At 61.1% G+C, this 24,267-nt stretch overlaps 2 protein-coding genes across 9 annotated transcripts in view; both read left to right on the top strand.

The window, feature by feature from the left end:
- Positions 1-61: 61 nt before the first annotated feature.
- SARS1 (seryl-tRNA synthetase 1) lies at positions 62-7,955 on the top strand. Its single transcript, XM_057374394.1, has 11 exons — positions 62-258; positions 2,581-2,651; positions 2,811-2,891; positions 3,440-3,598; positions 4,052-4,195; positions 4,461-4,616; positions 5,351-5,572; positions 6,113-6,242; positions 7,060-7,217; positions 7,303-7,432; positions 7,507-7,955. Exons 1-11 carry the CDS (start codon positions 123-125, stop codon positions 7,659-7,661), a joined length of 1,542 nt encoding a protein of 513 aa, XP_057230377.1. The 5' UTR covers positions 62-122; the 3' UTR covers positions 7,662-7,955.
- Positions 7,956-8,860: 905 nt separating this feature from the next.
- CELSR2 (cadherin EGF LAG seven-pass G-type receptor 2) overlaps positions 8,861-24,267 on the top strand; it is a 30,357-nt gene continuing 14,950 nt past the window's right edge. For 7 of the 8 annotated variants that reach the window (XM_057374388.1, XM_057374387.1, XM_057374385.1 and 4 more), the window contains exons 1-13: positions 8,861-13,112; positions 15,769-16,416; positions 17,000-17,222; positions 17,788-17,903; positions 18,212-18,300; positions 18,910-19,067; positions 19,511-19,674; positions 20,464-20,589; positions 21,026-21,192; positions 21,799-21,984; positions 22,085-22,198; positions 23,239-23,413; positions 24,093-24,234. In XM_057374388.1, the coding sequence (XP_057230371.1) occupies positions 8,876-13,112; positions 15,769-16,416; positions 17,000-17,222; positions 17,788-17,903; positions 18,212-18,300; positions 18,910-19,067; positions 19,511-19,674; positions 20,464-20,589; positions 21,026-21,192; positions 21,799-21,984; positions 22,085-22,198; positions 23,239-23,413; positions 24,093-24,234 (6,545 nt within the window). In that variant the 5' untranslated portion in view covers positions 8,861-8,875. The remainder of the gene's footprint in view (positions 13,113-15,768; positions 16,417-16,999; positions 17,223-17,787; positions 17,904-18,211; positions 18,301-18,909; positions 19,068-19,510; positions 19,675-20,463; positions 20,590-21,025; positions 21,193-21,798; positions 21,985-22,084; positions 22,199-23,238; positions 23,414-24,092; positions 24,235-24,267) is intronic. The other variant, XM_057374389.1, reaches the window with a different exon arrangement.

Here is a 24,267-nt window from a genome sequence, read left to right as displayed (position 1 = left end):
GGGGCGCAGCTGCTCCGCCGCCCGCACCGCCCCGGGCACGTCTCGGCCGCGCCTACCCCGCGCACGCGCGCGGCGCCGCTGTCCCCCCGCTGTTCCCGGTGCCGCCGCCGCCATCACCAGTCATGGTGCTKGACCTGGACCTGTTCCGCGCCGACAAGGGCGGAGACCCCGCTATGGTGCGGGACATGCAGCGCAAGCGCTTCAAGGACCCCGCGCTGGTGGACGCGCTGGTGCGGGCGGACGGCGCCTGGCGGAGGTGTACGTGGAGGGGACGGGGAGGAGGGCTGAGGGGCCTCAGGGCCGGGGGATCCCCGAGGGCATGTCACCCCCTTGTCACACACGGGCATATCCCCACCTCCTGGTGCCTCTCCCCCCACCCCCTCAGCCTGGTGACCGGTCCGCAGGTGATGGGGACCCCCCMTCGCCCCACCTCGGGGATGGGGGATTTCCCAGGGGTCCTGCTCTCCCGCTCTCTCTTCTCCCGGAGGACCTGGAGCCGACCCCCACATTGGTCCCCGAACCTTCTCGCTAAGACCGGGTCACTTAAGGGGTGTCTTTCCCATCCTCCCCAGCCCTCGGGGATTACCTCGGTGGATCATTGCCGCCTGGGACTGGATCTTGTGGGTAGATCCCAGCAGAGACCGGGGGCTTGGGCGGATCCCCCTCGCCCCCAGTCCCAGGGACTGAGGTGGGAGAAGTTCTTCCACTGGGCCCCCTTCCCTCCTCCCAGGCTGGGGGGCAGGTCCCAGGTTCCCTTTAGCCCGCATTTGCATCCCACCCCATTGCAATCCCCAGGGATCCGCTCCCCGCCCTGCACCAGCCGCGCTGCTGCAAGATTCAACTGGTTGAAGGGGGGGTCCCAGGCAGTGCCGCCCCCAGATTTGGGTACACCCACACCTGGGCGGCTCGTGGGGGCATGAGCCAACTCCCGGTGGCTCCCGGTGGGATATGGGCAGCAGGATCTGCATGCAGCTCCATCCGTGGGTGCCGGACGTGAAGTGGGAGACAGGAGGGGTGGGTGGAGAGCCCCAAACACCGCCATTCCCAGGGCACCCCAGCATTCCCTTGCTGCGGGATGAAAGCAGTGCTYGGGGCTCCCCTTTAATGCGTCCTGCCTTGATGTCCTTTTGGCATCTTGCCTGGGCATCCCTGGCTCTGGCTGTGCCCTCATTTTATTCCAGAGCATTTCATCCCATGGGATAACCCACTTCCCAGCCCCCTCCCCAAGGAGTGTGTCCCTGAGATGGGAGCGCTGGGGGATGACRGGGTGTGATAGGAGGTGACAGGGTGACGCAGGCTGGCAGGATGCACTGGCTGATGCAATCCCACAGCACCGGTGCCGTGGAGCCTATGCTGTGCTGTGTCCTGTTCCATGCTCCCTGGCTCTGGATCATCCCCTGGGACTGATCCCTCCCCCTGATGGTATATTCTCACTGTTGGGTGTCCCCAGTTTAGGCTGCCTGGGGTTCTGGGCTCTGCCCTTCCTACATTTGGGGTCACAAAGGAGGCACATCCCCTCTCGCCTCATCCAATGCCTGCTGAATCTCATCATCGTGGCCTGAAATCCTGGGATCTGCTCAGCCCTTAGCAGTCCCATCCTACTGAGGGAGGAGTCTCAATGTAATGTGGGGTCCCAGTGCAGTGTGGGAGCCCCATCTTGGCATGAGGGAGTTTCATCCTGGCGGGAGGGTTCCCAGCCTGATGTGGGGGTCCCAGCGTGGGAGGGCTCTGAGCCCATAGAGGAGGGAGTTCCAGCCTGACATGGGCATCCTRGTGCAGTGTGGGAGTCCCGTGCTGATGGGGGGGGTCTCATCCTGGTGTAGGCGTCACAGCCCAGCATGAGGGTCCTAGCCCAGCATTGTGGGGGGTCCTRGTGCAGCTTGGGGGTCCTATGCTGATGTGGGGCATCCCATTCAACTATGGGGGTCCCATCCTGGTGGAGGGATTCCCATCTTGGCCAGGGAGTTCCCAGTCCAGCACAGGGGTCCCAGCCCAGTGTAGCGTTCCCAYGCTGGGGGAGTATGGAGGGGGAGGTCCCAGCCCAAAGTGGGGGATCCTAGCATYGGGTGGGCATCCCATTCCAGTGCATGGGTTCCAGCCTGGCATGGGACTTTCATCCCAATGTGGGGCATCCCATTTTGGTGTTGTGGATCCCATCCCCTCATGAGGGCCCCAGCGTGGAGGTCTTATCCTAATGTGGGGGTCCCATCCCCATGAGGGGATCCCATCCCAGCATGAAGGGGACCCAAGCACTGGGACCCAGCCCAGCATGGGGAATCCCAATGTGGGGTTCTCATCTTAGAGTGGGAGGGGGTCCCATCCCAGCATGGGGCGGATCCCAGCACATGGAAGGGGTTTCCAGCCTGGCATGAGGGTCCCAGTGCAATGTCGCTCCAGGTGTTTTCCAATAGCATCCCTAGTCCTAGTGACTCAAAACCCCCAGGGCTGGTGCCTGTGGGTATTCCTGGAGCTGCCACAGCCACTCCTGCTACCGTGGGTCCTCCATGTCATCTCTCTGTGCAGGATGGGGACCCCAGCTCCTCTCCCACTCTGGCTGATAGCCCCTGCCTTCCTTTCCAGGCAGGTTTCGTGCTGACAACCTGAACAAGCTGAAGAACCTGTGCAGCAAAACCATCGGGGACAAGATGAAGGTGGGGCACGAGGGCCCTGGGTCACCCCATGGTGGGATGTCACCAACCACTGACATCTCCCCTTCTCTTAGCCCTCCAGCTTTGTGTCACTGAGGGATGTTTTCTCTCTGGAATTTTATTCTTTAACTCTCCCGGGGTTCCCTTTTCCTCCTGCTGCAGAAAAAGGAGCCGGTAGGGACAGATGAATCGGTACCAGAGAATGCACAGAACCTGGAAGAACTCACGGCTGATGTCCTGGGGGTGAGTGAGAACCCAGCTTCCACCACTGTGACTACAGTTTGTCCTGAGTGTTGCCTGGAATTGCCCAAATTGGTGGCCTGAAGTGCCCACCAAATGAGGGGGGACTGCCTGACACTCCATCTAGGAGAATCCTTTATCTCCCAGTCCCACACCAGCAATAACTGGCTCTTCCTCGGTGTCCTTCATCTCCCCAGCATTGCTCTGTGGCAGTCAAGGGCTCATCCCTGGGGATTTGAGCAGCTTCAGTCCTTCTGTGTCCTTGGCATGTCCCTCCCTGCCCTGCCTCCATCCCAGTTCAGAGCTCACCCTGGTTAACGAGTGTGGCGCTGGCTGCCATTCAAGCAGCTCAGGCYTTCCAGAGCACAGCTTGTCACCCCTTTGTCCTCTCAGTCTGTTGTTGAGTGTGTCTAGCCCAGGGGCTCACTCCAGAATCTATGGAAGGTCTGGAATTCACCGTGCTGGGTCCGGGATTCCCCATGCTGGGTGAGCAGGCTCCCCTTTCTGGTGGTCATCTCCACCGCCCACCTCATCCGGAGGTCTCTCCACAGTGTCTTCAGGTATCCCAGATCAAGAAAGTTCGGCTGCTCATCGATGAGGCCATCCTGCAGTGTGACTCTGAGCGCCTGCGGCTGGAGGCGGAGCGGTTCGAGAGCCTGCGGGAGATCGGGAACCTTCTGCACCCCTCTGTGCCCATTAGCAACGACGAGGTAGGACTCAGGGAGGGAGGTGGGGCCAGGTCAGTGGAGCTGGGAAGCTCACAGTGGGAAGCCGGGGGGGGGGGGGGGGGGGGGGGGGGGTACTCCCCCAAGCCCAGCTGGGTGGGCGGGTGAGGGAAATCTGCATGACAAGCTGGCATTTCCCACCGGGATCAGACAAAGAGTAGCTCAGACAACGTTAGGCACACCATTGTTGGGGGAATCCATGGGAAAGTCACTCCCTTTGGGAGGGACAGGGTCTCTCTCTGCTGCCTCCATTCATYCCGCGGGAATATTTTGCCAGGGGAGCACTGCTGGTCCAGGCTCACTGCCAAGTGGCCGCACAATAAATTGGAGTTTGGGCTCCTAAAGTGGGCTCAGTGTGGTTCAGGGACTGGTGTCACGGCATTCCAGGGCACTGAAGAGGTGACAGGTTCCTGCTTCTCTTTCTCTGGGTTCCTGCAGGATGTGGACAACAAGGTGGAGCGGGTGTGGGGTGACTGCAGCTGCAGAAAGAAGTATTCCCACGTGGATCTGGTGGTGATGGTCGATGGCTATGAGGGGGAAAAGGGTGCTGTGGTGGCTGGCAGCCGTGGCTACTTTCTTAAGGTAAGAGCTGTGATCCCAGAATGATTGGGATCAGAGAAGAATGAGGAGGGACAAGGGCCTTGGGTTCTCCCCTTGTATAGGTGATGGGTGCCTCCATGGCAGGGGTGTGGGATGGAGCCTGACCTCAGTGGTGCATCGGGGTCTGTTCCTGCCATGGTCTGGAGTGACGCAGTTCAATGGGCTCCACATATCCTGGGTACACTGAGCAAAGAGGCGTGGCCCAGCGGGGTGTATGCATTACAGGTAATGTGTCCCTTGTTCCCAGGGCCCTCTGGTGTTCCTGGAGCAGGCACTGATCCAGTACGCCTTGCAGAGCCTCCGTGCCCGGGGGTACACCCCAGTGTACACCCCCTTCTTCATGCGCAAGGAGGTGATGCAGGAGGTGGCCCAGCTCAGCCAGTTTGACGAGGAGCTTTACAAGGTGAGGGTTTGCTCCAGGTTTGGGACTGGACTTGGGAGCAAGCAACCCCCACAGGGCTGTGGGGAGGGAGGCAGTGGGGTCCCCTCTGCCCTGGCAAGTCTGTGGTGGTGGCAGCAGCGGTGGCAGTGKTTCCTTCCCCTCTCCTTGGGATTCATCTGCACATTGTGATGGTGATGATGTAACAGGGAGGTGGTTTGTCTTTGGGGTCCATCATCATGGGAAACACTTCGTGGTGACACTGCAGTGACAAGAAGTGGCACATCTCCTGTCCTTCTCGATGGGTGACACGCTGTTATAGCCATGAGGTGACAAGGAGGTGGCTGGTCTCTGGAGTTCATCTCCATTGGTGACGTGGTTAGGAAGAGGTGTCTTTGGGTTCCACGTGTATGAGTGCCACATGATGGTGATGAGGTGGCGAGGAGCTGGCTCATCTTTGAGGTCCATTTGCACAGGTGATGGCAGTGCAGTGATGAGATGCCTTGCTCTGGGGTCCATCTCCATAGGTGACAAGGAGCTGGCTTGTGATGGTGATCAGGTGACAAGGAGGTGGCTCATCTCTTGGGTCCATCTCCACGGGTGATACAGGTGACTCGTCCCTGCCATCACCCCTTTTGAAGGACCAGCAAACTCTTTCTGTGATGAACTCCCAAACCATCTGGCCCGGAAAACCTCCCTGCTGGTCCCTGGATTGTGGGAGCAGCTAGAAGAGGGCCCATGGCTCATGTGCCCCACAGGTGATCGGGAAGGGCAGTGAGCGGGCAGAGGACAGTTCCATCGACGAGAAGTACCTGATTGCCACGTCAGAGCAGCCCATCGCYGCCCTGCACCGCGATGAGTGGCTGCGGCCAGAGGACCTGCCCCTCAAGTATGCAGGACTCAGCACCTGCTTCCGTCAGGAGGTGGGATCCCATGGCCGAGACACCCGTGGCATCTTCCGSGTCCACCAGTTCGAGAAGGTGAGAGTGAGGGGTGGTCCCAGTGGGAATTYGGGGCGTACCAATGGTCGCTGTGGGGTTCCAGCAGGAATTCAGGGTGTACCCAGCATCACTGGGGTCCCAGTAGGAATTCAGTGTGTTCTGGTGGGAATTCATGGTGTTACTGCAATGTACCCAGTACAAATTCAGGGTGTACCCATTGTCACTGTTGTGTTCCACCAGGAATTTGTATACCCCATGTCACTGTGGGGTTCCAGTGGGAATTCATGGTGTTCTTGGTGGGAATTCAGAGTGTACCTGGTGTCACTGTGGCATACCAGCAGGAATTCACATGTATGGGGGGGTCACTATGGGGTGAACCTGGTGGGAATTTGGGATGAACCTGGTGGGAATTTGGGGTGTACCTGCTGTCAACTGCAGAGTTCCCAATGGGAATTCAGGGTGTACCCAAGGTCACCACAATGTTCTGGTGGGAATTTAGGGTGTACCCAATGTCACCACAATGTTCCAGTGGGAATTTGGGCCGTCCCTGGCTACATTGTGGAATTTCTTCTCCCACAGATCGAGCAGTTTGTCTACTCCTCCCCCCATGACAACAAATCCTGGGAGATATTTGAAGAGATGATGGCCACAGCTGAGGAATTCTACCAGTCTCTTGAGATTCCTTACCATGTCGTCAACATTGTCTCAGGTAAGGGCTCCTGTGCCACAGGGGGCTGGAGGGGGGCCCTGACCTGCATTGTGGCAATTCCTTGTCCCTGGCTCATTGCTCTCACCAGCCTGAGGAGAAGGAAGGGGACATTTTGTTTGTGGAATCCTCAGCTTTGCTCTGGGTCCGTGGCAGTAGATGTGGACACTGCTGTGATGGATTTTCCCTCCTGTCCCTTCCAGAGGGGCAGTTCGAGTATCCCAGCTCCTCCTGGAAAATTTTCTGGCTTAAAAGCTCCTTGTGTCTGAGTGGGACCCCCTTCATCCCCTTGGCAGAGTGAGAACCCCATGTCTCCACAGGCAAGTGGGAACCCCACATCCCCACAGCTGAGCAGGAATCCCTCATCCCTGTGGCTGAGCAGGAGTCCCAGATCCCCATGGCACAATCACATCTCCCCATAGTTAAGTGGAAAGCCTGCATTCATGTGGCTGACAAAGAGCCTCATGTCCCCATGGCTGAGTAGGAATCTCACATCCACATGGCACAGCAGGCACCTCATGTCTCTGTGGTCAGGCAGGAGTCCAGTGTCTGTAGGTGAGTGGGAATCCTGCATCCATCCCCATGTCCAGGCAGGACTCCCACATCCCCACAACCAAGCAGCAACCCTGTGACCAAGTGGGGACCCCACATTTCCAGGCTGAGAGGTAACCCTGCGTCCCTATGGCAGAGCAGGAATCCATGTTGGATTGGCACCAAGCTGCTGGAGTAATTTTGGAGGCTTCACCCTATGCTGTGCCCCAGGATAGGCAAATTCAGGAAGGCAGTGGGACTGCCCCACTCAGCACTGTCCCCACTCCAGGTTCCCTGAACCATGCAGCCAGCAAAAAACTGGATCTGGAAGCCTGGTTCCCTGGCTCAGGCGCCTTCCGTGAGCTTGTCTCCTGTTCCAACTGCACCGACTACCAGGCCCGGCGCCTGCGCATCCGCTATGGCCAGACTAAGAAGATGATGGACAAGGTGAGGCTGGTGGGCATGGGGGTTCTTCCCATGTTCCCTTTGCCTCCCCCATGTCACGCATATTTCCCATGTCCCTCTGCTGCAGGTGGAGTTTGTGCACATGCTGAATGCCACCATGTGCGCTACCACACGCACTATCTGTGCCATCCTGGAGAACCACCAGACTTCGGAGGGCATCCGCATACCTGAGAAGCTCCAGAACTTCATGCCCCCAGGTAACATCCCCCCTGCCACCCCCCCATTCCCCACCCCTTGGCGGGGGAGTGACAGGGGTCCCTTGTCTCCCTAGACCTGCGGGAGCTGATTCCATTTGTCAAGCCGGCACCCATAGAGCAGGAGCTCTCAAAGAAGCAGAAGAAGCAGCAGGAAGCGGGGGGCAAGAAGAAGGCCGGGGGAGGATGTGACCAGGTGCTGGAGGAGCAGATGAAGAACATGGGGGTCTGAGGGTGTCCCCTCCCCCACCCCCAAGGACTTTGGGGGCCTCCCAAGTCATCTCACCATCATTGCCAAGGCTGTGCCCTTCGCCATTATCTTTGCTTTGGCGGGGAGTCACCATCTGTCCCCCCTATGGCACAAAGAACTGACAGTGTCAGGGTGCTGCCTCTCCCTGTGTGTCCCCGCTAGTCCCCTGAATGGGGCCGGGATCCCCTATGTGTCCCCCTCACGCTGAGTGGTGCCGGGGACSCACATGCCCGTGGAACACTTCCCTCTTCCATCTAATAAAGCCAAAAGAGCTGCTGAGCGGTGTATTCTTGGGGGGTTTTGAGGACGGAAGGAAGAAGTCCAGCTCGGGGTGGTGTCTTCGTTTCCCGTTGTACACCACCCCTCCCCCCCATCCCTGTCCCTTTCTCACTCCCCCCTGCCAGCCCCAGACAAAGCCCTTTTGTGATGCAAAGTGCAGCCGAGGGCCCGCAGCCTCAGCCCCAGCTGCCGGCCCCCCCCCGGGGGTGCGGTGACACACGGGAGGGTCGCCCGCTTCCATCCCCCCGCGGGGGTGCCTGGCTGCCTCCCGCTGCGTGTGCGTGGGAAATTCCTGGCTGCGCCGTGGGTGCCGGGTGGAACCGGCGGGGAGCGGCCCCCTGAGTCACTGGAGCTCCCGGCGGAGGCGGGGGCGTCCCGGCGCTTCAAGCGCCGCCCCGGCGCGGGGGGGCCCCTCCCCGGTACCCGTCCGACCCGTTCTGCCGGRGGGCGGCGGCCCGACTCCCCGCCGCCTGCCCGCACCCACGCCCCGGGACCGGCGCCGGCACCCATGGAGTGCGAGGATCCGCCCCAGTCGAGCTTCCCCACAGAATGTCTCTGTCTGTCCCAGTGCTCCCAAACGTCCCCTGTCCCTCCCTGTTTGCCCCAATGCCCCCCAGCATCCCCACGGCCTCCCAGCCTGGTCCAGTTGCTCCCAGTCCGTTTTATTGCCCCCGGTCCTGGTGCGGTGGGACCAGCCCAGGATTCGGGGGATGCCACGGAATAAGGGGACATAGACTCCCGCGTGTGGAATCACGGCAGGCGGGGGAGACAAAGGGGGCTGAGGGGCAGGGGGGGGCGTGTGTGTCATACGTGCTGTATGTGTCACACGTGTGCTGTGTGTTTGCACACGATCTCTGTGTTGTGTCACACATGTGTTCTGTCTCACATGTATTGTGTGTGCTCCGTGTGTGTCACACATGTGCCGCGTATTTCACATGTGCTCTGTGTGTCACCTACGTGATTCCCATGTGCTCGCTGGTGCCTGTGTTCTCTGCGCCTGCAACACGCGTGCCTGCAATGCACAGGTATGTGCAAGGCGMTTCACATGTGCGCGTGCATGTTTGTGTGCACGTACGTGTGTGCGCGCAGGGCGGACATGTGCACCTTACCATGTGTGTGCGCAACCTGCGCGTGGGTGTACGGCCGCTGCTCCCGCGCTGCCGCTGCCGGCGCTGCTGTCGGTGCGGGTGCCAGTGGCGGTGCGGGGGCCGGTGCCGGTGCCGGTGCCGCCAGTGGGTGCCAGCGGGGCCGGCGGCTCCTTTAAGCGCGGCCGGGCCGGTGAAGTGGCGGCTCCGCCCCGGCGGGCGCGCGCGGGCGCGGGCGGCGCGCAGGCGGCAGTGCGGGACGCTGCGGGCACCGGCACCGGGGGCACCGGGGGGGCACAGGGGGCAGCGGCCATGTGCCCTCTGCTCGCCCGCTGGGCCGCGCTCCCGCTGTTGCCGCTGCTGCTGCTGCTACCGCTGCCGCTGCCCGCACCGGGACCCGCTACCGCCATCGCCACCGGCATCGGCTCCGGCACCGGCACCCCCACCGGCATCAGCACCGGCATTGGCACCAGCATCCGCACCCGTCCTCTCAGCGCGCTCTCGGCGCCACTCCAGCTCCGCGGCGGCACCGGGGACAGCGGCGGTGCGCGGCCCCCGCCGAGCACCGGGGACAGCGGCGGCAGCGCCGGGCCCGCACCGGCCGCGGGCGGCAGCGATGGAACCGCACCGGGCACCAGARCTTCCAGTGCGGAGAACAGCGGCGGCATTCGGGGGTCTGTAGGTATCGGTGGCACCGGGGGTACTGGGGACACTGGAGGCACTGGGAATGCTGGAGGCGTTCCCTGGAAGCCTGGAGGCTCTGCGAATTCTGAAGGCACTGGGGGCACTGGAAACACCGGGGACGCTGGAGGCACCCGGGATACTGGAGGCACCGGGGTTACTGGAGGAACTGGAGACACTGGGAGCACCCATGCCCTCAGGGGCACCAGTAGCGCCAGGAGTACTGGACACACCGGGGACATCAACATCCCCATGGACACTGGGAGCACTGGGAATGTGCTGAGCACTGAGGGTGTTGGGGGCACTGGGAGTACTCCAGTCCCCAGGGGCTCCAGGAATTCTAAGCTTACTGGGGAGAGTGGAAGAGCCTCCAGAGGGGCTGGAAACAGTAGAGAAGTCCCCAGGGATCCCAGGAGCACCAGCTATACTGAACATAATGGGGAGACTAGCAAAGTCCCCAGCGACACCAGGAACACTATAGACACTGGACATGCTGGGAAAAGCAGGGACACCAGTGGCACTTGGGGTGTAATGGACACTGGGGATGTTGGGGAGTCCAAGAGCACAGTAGCCTCCAGACCCCCCATACCTCACCGCCACTCCCGCCGCAGCCCCAACACAGCACCACAGTTCCAGCCCTCCAGCTACCAGGCCACAGTGGAGGAGAACCGGCCAGCAGGCACACCGGTGACACAGGTGACAGCACAGGACCCTGATGAGGGGGAGGCAGGCCAGCTGCACTATGCCATGGCTGCACTCTTTGACAGCCGCTCCGATGCCCTCTTCACCATGGACCCTGTCACTGGTGCCATCAGCACTGCTGCACCGCTGGACCGTGAGAGTAAGAGCACCCACATGTTCCGTGTGACAGCGGTGGACCACGGGACACCCCGGCGCAGTGCCATGGCCACACTGACGGTCACAGTGAGCGACACCAACGACCACAACCCAGTCTTTGAGCAGCCAGAATACCRGGAGAGCGTGCGGGAGAATCTGGAGGTGGGCTATGAGGTGCTGACGGTGCGGGCCACTGACGGCGACGCTGGTCCCAATGCCAACATCCTCTATCGCCTCCTCAATGCCGGTGGCATCAACGAGGTCTTTGAGATCGATTCCCGCTCAGGCGTCATCCGCACCCGCGGCCCTGTGGACCGGGAAGCGATGGATGCCTTCGAGCTGTTGGTGGAGGCCACAGACCAGGGCCAGGATCCTCGGACTGCCACAGCCACTGTCCACATTACCGTGGAAGATGACAATGACAACACACCACAGTTCAGTGAGCGGCGTTATGTGGTGCAGGTCCCCGAGGATGTGGTACCCAATGCAGCTGTGCTGCGGGTGACAGCCACTGACTGTGACAAAGGGACCAATGCACTGGTGCACTACAGTATCGTCAGCGGCAACACCCGTGGGCACTTCTACATTGATGCGCAAACAGGCATGCTGGATGTCGTTACCCCCTTGGACTACGAGGTCACCAAGGAGTTTACCCTGCGGATCCGGGCRCAGGATGGTGGCCGTCCACCTCTCTCCAACATCAGTGGTTTGGTTACCATCCAGGTGTTGGATGTCAATGACAATGCACCCATCTTTGTCAGCACGCCCTTCCAGGCCACCGTGTTGGAGAATGTCCCCGTGGGCTACTCCGTCATCCATGTACAAGCCATTGATGCTGATTCGGGTGACAACAGCCGGTTGGTTTACACCCTGCTGGGGACTGGCACCAGCTTCCCGTTTGCCATCAACAACAGCACTGGATGGATCGTGGTGGCCTCTGAGCTGGACCGAGAGGTGGTTGATTTCTACAGTTTTGGGGTGGAAGCACAGGACCAGGGCACCCCAGCAATGGCCTCCACGGCGAGTGTCAGTGTCACTGTCTTGGATGTCAATGACAACAGCCCTGAGTTCACTCAGCAGGAGTATGGTGCCCGCCTCAACGAGGACGCGGCAGTGGGCACCAGTGTCCTGACTGTCTCTGCCATCGACCGTGATGCCAACAGCGTCATCACGTACCAGATCTCCAGCGGCAACACCCGCAACCGGTTCTCCATCACCAGCCAGAGCGGTGGTGGGCTCATCTCCCTTGCCCTGCCCCTGGACTACAAGCTGGAGCGGCAGTATCTGCTCACTATTGCTGCCTCTGATGGCACCCGCCAGGACACCACCCAGGTGATTGTCAATGTCACAGATGCCAACACCCACCGCCCCGTCTTCCAGAGCTCCCACTACACTGTCAACATCAATGAGGACCGGCCAGTGGGCACAACAGTGGTGGTCATCAGCGCCACGGACGAGGACACAGGGGAGAACGCCCGCATCACCTACCTGATGGAGGACAGCATCCCCCAGTTCTGCATTGCCGCCGAGACTGGTGCCGTCACCACCCAAATGGAGCTGGACTACGAGGACCAGGTGTCCTACACCTTGGCCATCACAGCACGGGACAATGGTATCCCACAGAAATCTGACACAACTTACCTGGAGATCCTGGTGAGTGATGTCAATGACAACGCACCCCAGTTCCTCCGCCATTCCTACCAGGGATCCATCTATGAGGATGTCCCTGCCTTCACCAGCGTCCTCCAGGTCTCCGCCACTGACCGTGACTCTGGGCTCAATGGCAGGGTCTTCTACACCTTCCAAGGGGGTGATGATGGAGATGGCGACTTCATCATTGAGTCCACCTCGGGCATTGTCCGCACCTTGCGCCGTCTGGACCGGGAGAATGTGCAGCTGTACTCCCTGCGGGCATTTGCCATGGATAAGGGGGTCCCGGCCCGCCGGACGCCAGTGGAGATCCAGGTGACGGTGTTGGATGTGAATGACAACCCACCCGTGTTCGAGAGGGATGAGTTTGATATCTTTGTGGAGGAGAACAGCCCCATTGGGCTGGTGGTGGCCCGGATCACGGCTACTGACCCCGACGAGGGCACCAATGCCCAGATTATGTACCAGATCGTGGAGGGCAACATCCCCGAGGTCTTCCAGCTGGATATTTTCTCTGGAGAGCTCACCGCCCTGGCTGACCTGGACTATGAGGCCAAGGCTGAATACATCATGGTGGTCCAGGCAACCTCAGCCCCGCTGGTCAGTCGGGCCACCGTCCATGTGCGCCTGCGCGATGCCAATGACAACAGCCCCCAGCTCAAGAACTTCGAGATCCTCTTCAACAACTACATCACCAACCGCTCCGGCAGCTTCCCCGGGGGCATCATTGGCCGCATCCCTGCCCACGACCCTGATGTCTCTGACCACCTCACCTATGCGTTTGAGCAGGGCAATGAGCTCAACCTTGTGCTGCTGGACCCACACAGTGGGGACCTGCGCCTCAGCCCAGCCCTGGACAACAACCGCCCGCTTGAGGCCGTCATGAGGGTGTCTGTCTCTGGTAAGACCCCCACCCATGGAGGGGGGCTTGCGGGAAGAGGCAGGTGAGGTTTGTGGGTGCATGGAGGCAAGGTGTATGGGGTCTCATTGCCCTCACCCACCAGATTAGAAGGGATAATGTGTTGTGGGGTCCCACCAGCCCACTGAGGTGTTTTGGAGTTTCACCATGCCATCCAGCTCTAGGGGAGAGGGAATAATGGGATGCTGTGCTCCTCTCATACCCCCGACATCTAAGCTGGAGGCAGTTGGGGTCCTCAGTACCCCTTTTCTTTCCCCACACCCCTGGGCTGTCCAAAGGTGGTCCTGGCACTTCTCCATGTGTCACTGAGCAGGGTGAGGCAGGGCCCAATGCATGTATTGGGGAAGTAGAGGCTGGTGTGTGCCAGCAGGGTCCTGGTACCCTTGGGGGGATGTTATGGGGGCCTGCTGGATGAATCTGAGAAGRCTCAGGGTGCAGTGCAGTATTGGGGGAGTCCTGGGCACCACATTGTTTGTGTTTCCAGGAGACTCCAGTGCTTGAATTCAGGGCAAGAGACACAGGGCCTGGTGTGTGGATTTGGGAGGGTCACCCCGACCTCCACTGGGAGGTCCCCACATGCAATGGAGAGGTCACAAGATAAGGGGCAGGGGAGGTTTGCCATTAGTTGTCAGCATTGTTTGGGCTGTGGGGRGTGTCCAGGAGGTGCTTCTGGCTGGGGTGGTGGCGGCAGGGGGGTCACCCCAGGGTGGAGGAACATCTTCTTGGTCAATCCCAGGTCAGGGAGGGAAACTGAGTCACAGGCCTTATCCCAGCCACATGGCCCCCATTGCCCCCCAGCTTCCCCTGGCTGGGGTCCCTGCTCCAGCCACACAAAAGCAGGGGGCCCAGGGCACAAAGGGTGGGGGCAGGGATCCCCTCATGCCTCCCCACTCCGAGCGCAGGGGCGGCCCGGAGGGGAACAAAAGATCCAGCCATAGCTAGACCCCCGCAGTCGCAGCCATAGCAACCCCACCCCCCCAGCCACCGGTCACTGGCCATGGGCCACCAGGCAGCCCCGCCCTTGCCACCCTCTGCAGAACCCCCTTCTGCCTGCTTGGCCCCTCGGCTGTCCCTTCATCTGTCTGTCTGCTTACTCCCCATCTGTCCCACATTTCAATGCACTTGGCCAGGGAGGGAAGGAGGARGAGGAGGAGGAGAAAGGTGGGTGCCCCATATCTGAGCAGACATTTTGCTCCCCCAGCCTCATGACCATCACCAGCCCCTTAACCAGCCCCAGCCCCTTAACCAGTCCCAGCCCCATAACCAATGCCAACTCCATAACTAGCACCAACGCTTAACCTGTGCTGGCTCCCTAACCAGCCTCAGCCTCATAGACAGAACCAGCTCTATAGCCAGCCCCATGCCTAACATACCTAACCCTGACCTTAACCCCGTAACCAACCACCATCCCCATTCAGATGCCCTCACCCCACAGGATGGACATCCAAGCAGGATGGGAACCTCATGGCCCCCACTGCTCCCATTCTATGGTGGCCAAGCAGGTCAGGTCCCCCATAAGGCAACACCATCCCCATCCCACTGTCCCCATCCCTTGGTGACCAAGTAGCATGGGCATCCCATTGCCAGTGTTGTCCCCATTCCACAGTGGCCAGGTGGGACAGCATCCCTGTAAGCAGTGCCAGCCCCATGGCTAACACCAGCCCCATCCCACTGATCCTACCTTACAGTGGCCAGGTGGAATGCCCCAAAACCAGCACCAGCTCCATAATATAAACACCATCCCCATCCCATTGTTTCCAGCCAAGTAGGGTATGGGATGGGTACCCCAAAAGGAGTGCTGTCCCCATTCCACAGGGGTCAAGCACATCAGGTCTGCGATAGCCACCGTCATCCCCATCCTGCTGTCCCCATGCCATGGTGACCAAGCAGGGTGGGTACCCTAAAACCAGCATCAGCCCCATAGCTGGTATCGTACCAATTCCACAGTGGTTGACTGGGACAGTGGCCCCATAACCATCCCCATGTCCACCTACAGTATCATCGCCAGCACTGTTCCCATCCCATGGTGGCCAAGCGGAATGGGCACCCACAACCAGCACCAGCCCCATAACCAGCACTGTCCCCCATAACCAGCGCTGTCCCCATTCAACAGTGGCCAAGTGGGACAGGAGCCTTGTAACCAGTTCAAGCCCCATTGCCAACACTGTCCCCATCCCACTGTCCCTACCCTGTGATGGTCAGGTGAGACGGGCACCCCAAAAACAACACCAGCCCCATAACCAGCACCAACCCTGTAACCAACAGAAGCTACATAACCAGCACCAAGTCCATAGCCATCACTGTCTCTGTTCCTTGGTGGCTGAGCAGGAAAGATCCCCCATAGCCTGCACTGTCCCCGTCTGATTGTCCCTATTCTGTGGTGGCCAAGCAGGATGGGCACCTTATAGCCAGTATTGTCCCCATTCCACAGTGGCTACTTGGGCCAGGTGTTTCATGGCCAGAACTGTCCCCATTCCATGGTGGCCAAGCAGGTCAAGCCCCATAGCACCGTCCCCATCTGACAGCAGCTGATTGGGTTGGTTGCCCCAAAACCGGTACTGTTCCCACCCCACCAGCCTTTCCCAGATTTGTCCACTGCTGTCACTGACCCCCTCCCGTGTCCCCACCTTGTCCCCAGATGGCATCCACAGTGCAACAGCGCAGTGCACACTGCGGGTGACGGTGATCACAGATGAGATGCTCAGCAACAGCATCACCCTGCGCTTGGCTGACATGTCCCAGGAGCGTTTCCTGTCTCCCCTGCTCAGTCGCTTCCTGGAGGGGGTGGCTGCTGTCCTGGCCACCCCCCGCCACCGTGTGGTCCTCTTCAACATCCAGACGGACACAGACGTGGGCCCGGCACGGATCCTCAATGTCAGCCTCTCGGCACTGCTGCCGGCGGCGGCGCCGGGCACATCGCGGTTCTTCTCGTCCGAAGAGCTGCAGGAGCGGCTGTACCTGAACCGGTCGCTGCTGGCAGCCACCACGGCCCAGCGCGTCCTGCCCTTCGATGACAACGTGTGTCTGCGAGAGCCCTGCGAGAATTACATGCGCTGCGTTTCCGTCCTGCAGTTCGACAGCTCTGCGCCCTTCCTCGCCTCCGACACCATCCTTTTCCGCCCCATCCACCCGGTCACGGGCCTGCGCTGCCGCTGCCCGCCCGGTTTCACCGGCGACTACTGCGAGACCGAGATCGACCTGTGCTACTCCAGCCCCTGCGGCAGCAATGGGCGGTGCCGGAGCCGTGAGGGTGGATACACCTGCGAGTGCCACGAGGATTTCACTGGTTAGAGCCACTGGCCAGCCCTTCCTCGTAGTGTCTATCCTTATCTTTCCTCATCCAGCTCCCCTTCAGCCCTACCTCCTTCCTCCCTTCCGCCCACCTTCCCTCCACTGGGAGACTGGTGGCACTGGGGTCAAACCCCCTACCCCACCCTGGGACTGCAGCCCCCCATGGGACCCCCCAACCCCCTGGGGGTTGCCAGCCAGGTGGGGGGGGATGTGAGAGGAGGGGGTGTCTCTGGGTTGCCATGGCAATGGGAGGTGGTTGCCATGGTGATGGAGCTGGGGATAAAGATGCTGGGGGGGAGGAAGGGGGGATCCCCACCCTCCCACACCCCAGTTTATGGTGCTTGGTGTCACACTGGGGAGCCCTGTGAGTGCCTGGGGGCAGGACTGTGGAGTTACTGGGGGGTGGGGAGGAGAGAGGACCCCCACCCCTCCTTTTTGGTGTGCTGGTGCTATCAGGGTGTCACACCAGGGAGCCCTGCAAGCTGAGCACCTGGGGGAGCCACTCTGGGGTTAATGGGGAGGTGTGGGGGGCAGGTGGGACTCCTCACTCCAGTTTTGGGGTTCTGGGTGTCACACAGGGGAGCACTGTGAACTGAGTGCCCGGGGGGGCCGCTGCACCCCGGGGGTCTGCCGGAATGGGGGCACCTGTCTGAACCTGCTGGTGGGGGGATTCCGGTGCCAGTGTCCCCCTGGGCACTACGAGAAGCCCTTCTGCACCATGAGCACCCGCAATTTCCCCCCGCGCTCCTTCCTCACCTTTCGTGGCCTCCGCCAGCGCTTCCACTTCACCCTAGGCCTCACGTGAGCCTGGGGGTATCTGGGGAGATGGGGGGTGCTGGATGCCCCTTGAGTATCACATGGGATGTGGAGTAGATGGTGATAGGTGCCCCATTGGCATCAGATGAGGTGATGGGGTGTGGGGTGATGGGTATCTTGTGGGTGCTAGGGGGGTGGTGATGGGTGCCCCCACTGGTATCATTTGGGGTGTWGGGTGATGAGAGTCCCAAGGGCATCAGATGGGGTGGAGGTGCCCCATTGGCATCATCTGGGATGGGTGGTGATTGATGCCCTATTGGCATCATATGGGCTGTGGGGCGATCGGGTGTGGGGTGATGGGCACTCTGTGGGCACAGGGTGAGAGCAAAAGGTGTGGGTGAAGCCTTGGCATGGGGGGCAATGGGGTGGGGGCACCTTGTGGGGGCAGGGGCTGATGGGTGTGAGCATCTCACAGTGGGTACAGAGTCATGGGGTAGAGGGTGAGGGGTGTGCCTCAGGGCATGGCTGGGGCAAGGGGCATTGGGGAGTGCCTGGGAGGCACGAGGGGATCAGGGGGTGTTGGGGCACCCGTGGCACTTGCGTCCCCCAGGTTTGCCACACGGGAGAGGGACGGGCTCCTACTGTACAACGGGCGCTTCAACGAGCGACACGACTTTGTGGCACTGGAGATTGTGGATGAGCAGCTGCAGCTCACCTTCTCAGCAGGTTTGGGCTGGAACCCCACCCTGGCACCCCTGTGGGCACTGTATCCTTCACTGCATCCCTCACTTCATCCCAGACATCCCATCCTGCCACTGCCTGGCGCTGCATCCTGGGCATCCCATTCCCAGCACTGCATCTCTCATTGCATTCCTCATTGCATTCCGCGCTGCATTCCTCACCGCATTCCTCACTGCATTCCTCGCTGCATCCTTGACACCGCATCCCTGGCACTGCATTTTGGACATCCCACCCCTGGCACCACCCCCCCCCTCCCTCCTGCCGGCCGTGTCCCTCTGATGTTGTGCCCGCAGGTGAGACCACCACCACGGTGTCACCCTTCGTGCCAGGAGGTGTCAGTGATGGGCAGTGGCACCGAGTTCAGCTGCACTACTACAACAAGGTGAGGGAACAGGGGACATGGGTACAGTGGGTGGGGAGTGTTTGGCACAGGCATAGGAAGGGGAGATGGAGGGGAAGGGTGGGGGAATGGAGAGATAGGGGGGAGTAGTGAGGGGGTTTGAGGGACCTAAAGGACTCCTAAGAGACATGCCCACCTGTGGGGGTCCCGAGGGATGGGGATGGGAGGTGGAGGAAGAGGAGAGGAAAAGGTGGAGGTGAAGGGCATGTTGGAGAGGTGAGGAGAGTAGAGAGGAGATTTGGGGGACTCCAAGGGACCCCCACACACCTCCCCACCCAYTGGACTCCTGAGGAACCCCACCTTCCTCCTCACCTGTGGGGCCCCCCAAGGAATTGTGATGGGGGGTTGGAAGAATAGGAGGTCAGGGGCATGGGGGCTTGGGGGAGATTAAGGGGACCATTGAAGGGTTTAGGGGAGGCTGAAGGGATGAAGGGTGGGATTTGAGGGTCTGAAGGGTGGATGCTGGTGGGCTGGAGGGATGTGGGAACTCGATGGGGTCAAGGGACCAGAGGGCAGAAGGATGATGAGGAACAGGATGAAGGCTGCATGATGGGGGTCCTGGGCCGTCCCACCTGATGTGGGGCCCCCCAGCCGGTGGTGGGGCGCTCAGGGGTCCCACAGGGCCCCTCAGAGCAGAAGGTGGCCGTGTTGACTGTGGACGACTGTGACACAACAATGGCCCTGCGCTTCGGGCCCCGCCTCGGCAACTACTCCTGTGCTGCCCAGGGCACCCAGACTGGCAGCAAGAAGTGAGGGGGACCTGGAGCTCCCGTGGGTGGGGGTCCATTGGGGWACCCATAGAGGGGTCCCTTGGAGAAGAACAATCCCTGTGGGTGAGGTACCTGTGGACTCCTCACTGGTCAGAGGTCCCTTGGGAGGCACGGGTTCCTATGGATGGGGTGTCACTAGAGGTCCCCATGGGTTGGGGAGGTTCTCTTGGGGTCCCCATGAGGGAGGAGTCCCCTGGGGATCTGTTGAGTTACCCGTGGGGGAACATCCCTAGAGTAGTCCCTCAGGTCCCCATGGGTTTTTGGGTGAGTGGGTGTTCTTTAGGATTCCCTTGTGACTCCTGTGGGGGGGGGGGGGGTGGGGGGTGTGGCTGGGTGTCCCTTGGGGCTCCCTCAGGGTCCCCATGGATTGTGGGGTCCCACGGGGGTTTCTTGAGCCCTCGAGCTGATGGTGGGTTCTGCAGGTCACTGGACCTGACGGGGCCACTGCTGCTGGGGGGCGTCCCGACGCTGCCCGAGAGTTTCCCGATCCGCAGCCGGCACTTTGTGGGGTGCATGAGGCACCTCCACATTGACCAGCGCTCCGTGGACATGGCAGCCTTCATTGCCAACAACGGCACCCTGCCTGGTGGGCAGTGGGCCAGCGGGCCGGGCAGGGGCTGGGGGCCCTGAGCTCCTTCAAGTGGAGGGAGATGGGTGTAGGGTTAAGGGATACCTGGAACAGAGGGGCTGTGTCCTCTGGGTGCGGGGAGGGGGTGTCAGGAAAGTGGGGCTGGATGGGAGTCCAGGGGATGCAGGAGAAGCTGTGCCCTCTGAGTGTGGGGAGGAGGTCAGGGAGTGCCAGGGACATGGTGTGGAGAGGGGTCTGTGAACAGGCTCGGTGTGGGGATTCAGTGCCTCCTGGGTGTGGGATGGGAAGTCAGGGGATGCAGGTTTGAGTTCAGGGTTGCCAGGACCATGAGGCTGCGCCCCCAGGGTGTGGAGTATAGAGTGGGGGGTGGTGGGACTTGGGGGCCCAGGGGGGCCCAGGGCTGGGCAGTGCTTGGGAGTCTCTGTGCCCCATGGATGTGGGGAGGGGATGCCAGGCTCATTGGGCTGGATGGGGGTCCAGGCATGCAGTGGTAGGGCATTCTGTGTCCTCTGTTTGTAGGGTGGGGGTTCAGGGCCTGCCAGGGCCATGGAGCTGGAGTGGACGGCACGGAGGATGCTGTGTGCCCTGGTGGTGGGGAGATGCCAAGACCAGGGGGCTGGATAGGGCTGTACCCCCTTTGGGGTGGGGCTGGGATATGGGGTGCTGGTCAGGGGCTACCAGGACCATGGTTTTGGATAGGGGTTCAAGGATGTTGGGGTGTCTGTGTCCCAGGAGGTCAGGGGTCCCAGGTCGTGTGTGGCATTTGACCCCTCTGCCCCCTCCCAGGTTGTCCCCCCAAGAAGACCCTGTGTGACACCAACACATGCCATAATGGTGGCACCTGCGTGCATGAGTGGGGGGCGTTCAGCTGCCGCTGCCCCCTGGGCTTTGGGGGCAAAACCTGCCAGGAGGGTAACTGGGAGACCTGGGGGGACGGTGTGGGGGGACTGTGGGGGGTCCGTAGGCTTGTTGTGGGTCCATGGAGAGCATGGGGAGGGTCTCTGCGTGTGTGTGAGGAGTGTGGGAAGGGGGTGAGAGGCATCGCTGCATGTATTTGGGGATCTGTGGAATTGTGGGTTTTTGAATGGGTATGGGGGGTCCGTGGGAGGGTGTGTTGGCATCTGTGGGATGTGCATGGGGTCCCCGGGGGGGTGCTGGAGTTCTGAGGGTGGGTGTGTGAGAGGCCGTGTGGGGTTGTGGGTGGTTCCGGGTGGGATGCAGGGTGTCTGTGGGTGGGTGTACATGGTCTGTACAGGGGGACGTGTAGCGGGGAGGGGACCCCGGGGTGGGCTTGGAGGGGATCCGTGGGTCTTGGGGGTCAGCCCCATCCCACGTGCATGCCCTGCAGAGATGGTGGGCCCGCAGCGCTTTGTGGGCAGCAGCTGTGTGGCGTGGAATGGGTTGGCACTGCCCCTTGCCCTGCCCTGGCCTCTCCGCATCATGTTCCGCACCCGCCACCCCCGCGGGGTCCTGCTGCGGGCGGGGACCGGAGGCCACCTCACCCTCACCCTGCAGGTGGGCACGGGGGGTCAATAGGGGAATTTTCCTGAGGGAAGTGCCAGGGAGGGGCTGTTGCTCTGGAGAGGTTACTGAGTTGGGTGGGTGTCCTCCGCACAGGGGGTATTGCATTTGCTGGGGGGTTTATTGGCATAGGGCACATTGGCCTGGGAGGGTACTGACTTGAGTGGGAGTGTAGGAGGGTTGGCCCTGGGGCAAGTGCCAGGAGGTTATTGCTCTGAGGGTGTGGGGGTTATTGGCATTGGCATTGGGGAGCTATTGGTACAGGATTTATTGCCCTGGGGGATCATTGCCCTATGGGGTCATTGGCACAGGAGGTGTTTTCTGGGGGGATATGTGGCCGTGGGGAGGTAGTGGTGTTGGGGGCTTGGAATAGAAGGATTTCCCTGAGAGAAGTGCCAGAGGGGTATTGCCCTGGAGGGGGTCTATTGGAGGTTCTGCCATGGGAGGTGTCTTGCTGGGGAGTGGCAGTGCAAGGAGGTGCCCCCCTTGAGGGGCCATTGCCTGGGGGAATTATTGTCCTGGGGGAAATTGTATTTCCTGGTGGGCAGTGCCTGGTGCCCACCTGGTTTTTGGTGTCCTTGATGTGTCTACCCCTCACAGCTGAGCGAGGGGCAGGTGGAGGCTGGCGCCTGGCAAGGGGGGGCGCGTTTGGCCACGCTGCGCCTGTCCCAGGCCAAAGTCGATGACGGCGCCTGGCACCATGTAGAGCTGGAGCTGCGGGGGGGCCCCAGCCACGACCCCTCTGCCACCCTCCTCCTCCTCACCCTTGACTACGGTCGCCACCAGGTAGGGGGAAACTGAGACATGGCAGGGCATTCGTTGTGTATGACCCCCAGATGCCACTGTGGCACCCCAAGGCACCCACGTGGGTCCCTGTGCCTCCCAGGTGGTGGGCGATGTCCCCGGAGAGCTGCAGGGATTGCAGCTGCGCACGCTGAGCCTGGGGGGGCTGCTGGGCAACAGTGGCACCGTGGAGGAGGGGTTCCAGGGGTGCCTGCAGGTATGGAGGCATGGGCAAAGAGGGTGTGGGGACCATGGGGTGCTGGGTGTAAGGGTGGGGGTGGGCTTGGGGATGTGGAAGAGGTGGTAAGGACGTGGGCACAGTGGGAGAGACATAGATACAGGGATATGGCATGGGGCCTGGGGACAGGGTATGATAAGGGGGGCACAGGGACACGTCACAGGACTTGGGGACATGGAACGGGACATGAGGACATGGAGCAGGGGCACAGGGACATGGCAAAGGACAAATGGGCTGTGTGGGCAGGGGCACACTGGGGATGCACTGGGTACTCTTGGGCACAGTAACATTGAACATCACCCCAGGGTCTGGCGGGATGGGGATGTGGCCATGGGGACACAGCTGTGACTGGGGCAGTCCTGGGTGGCATAGGGGAGTTCCAGCTGGTGTTGTTGGCCACTGAAGTCCAGAGAGGTGATACAACTGGAAAGAGGGGCTGGGATGGCACAGCAGGTCCCAGTGTGGGGTTTGGGGTGTCACATATTTTGTTGAGGGACTGAAAAGGGTGACACAAAAAGTCCTGGGTGGCAGCGAGGGACATTGAGGCTGGGCACGTCACTGTGGCAGGAGGTGTCATGGTGGCTGGGGCATCACTGGGGGTGACTCCAGTGTGGGTAACTGAGAGGTGGCCCCACACAGGGAAGTAGGGTTGGGGCAGGGAGGTGTCCCAAGTCAATGAAGGGACACTACAGGTGACACGGGGTGTCATCAGGTGGTGCTGAGGTTGGTGCTGAGGAGCAATGACAGGTGACCTGATGTAGGGTGCTCAGGGTGGTGCAGTGGGTCCAGTGTCGTGGTGGGGGACGCTAAGAAGGAGGTGATATTGCAGGGTGGTCTGGATTGTCCTGGGGTGTCCTGTATCGTGGTGGGGAACACTGAGGTGGGGGTGACTTGATGGTGACACCATCAGTCGCGTTCTTAGGGGGTCTCGGGGGAATGGTGAGGGAAACTGAGGTGTGTCAGGGGGTCCAGGGTGGCTTGGGGGGTCTCAATGACGACACTGATGGGTGACCTTGCAGGGACTGCGTGTTGGGGACCCCACAGTGACTGCGGATGCCCTGAGCCTGGCCCAGGCGGTGCAGGTGAACGTGGAGGGGGGCTGTGCCCTGCCTGATCCCTGCGACTCGGGGCCCTGCCCTGCCCACAGCTTCTGCAGTGATGACTGGGACAGTTTCTCGTGCCGCTGCCACCCTGGTGAGCAGGGACAYCCCCCAGACCCCTGACACCCCTCAACACACCCTGGACATCCCCCAATACACCCTGGGACACTGACACTCCCGTGACACGCCCCACTACCACCCCAGTGAGTGGGGACACCCTGAGACCCCTGAGACCCCCTCACAACCCCCAACAGTCCCCAACACCTCTCCAACACAGCCTGACATCCCCCAAGATGCTGACTGTGACACACCTGTAACACCTCTCACTGTTACCCCTTTGAATGGGGACCTCTGACACCCCCTGAGACACTGACACCACTGAGACACCCCTGTGACACCTCCACTGCTACCCTGGTGAGCAGAGACAGCCTGAAACTCCTGCCATGCCACAGCACGCTCTAAGGCACTGCCACCCTCCCCTGGATATTGCCAGCTTTGCCACTGTTCCCAGGCACTGCCTCCCCTCATCTCCGACCCCTGAGCACTGCCACCCCCTCTCATTGTCCCCAGGGCACTTGCACCCCCATCCCTGTCCCGAAGGCACTGTCACCCTCCCTGGACACTGCTACCCCCTTGTCACACATCCCAGGGCACTCCCACCCTCCCTTATCACTGGCACTCCTTAACACTGTCCCCTGGGCACTGCCCCCACCCCCATCCCTGTCCCCCGTCACTGTGCCCTGTTGCTGTCCCCAACCCTATCCCATGCTCAGGATACTTCGGTGACAGCTGTGTCAGTGCCTGTGCCCTGGACCCCTGTGAGCCTCCGGGCACCTGCACTCGCCACCCGGGCACGACTCCCGGCTATGCCTGTCACTGTCCCCCGGGCACCTTCGGGCCCCTCTGCCAGCACCGGTTGGTGACACTGTGGGGCACACACGGGGCACC

This window comes from Malurus melanocephalus, unplaced genomic scaffold (genome assembly GCF_030028575.1).
Source record: "Malurus melanocephalus ecotype Western Australia unplaced genomic scaffold, MMel_1.1 scaffold_224, whole genome shotgun sequence".
Taxonomy (NCBI): Eukaryota; Metazoa; Chordata; class Aves; order Passeriformes; family Maluridae; genus Malurus; species Malurus melanocephalus.
Note: the sequence above shows the minus strand (reverse complement) of the source record. Positions and strands in the feature narration are given on the sequence as shown.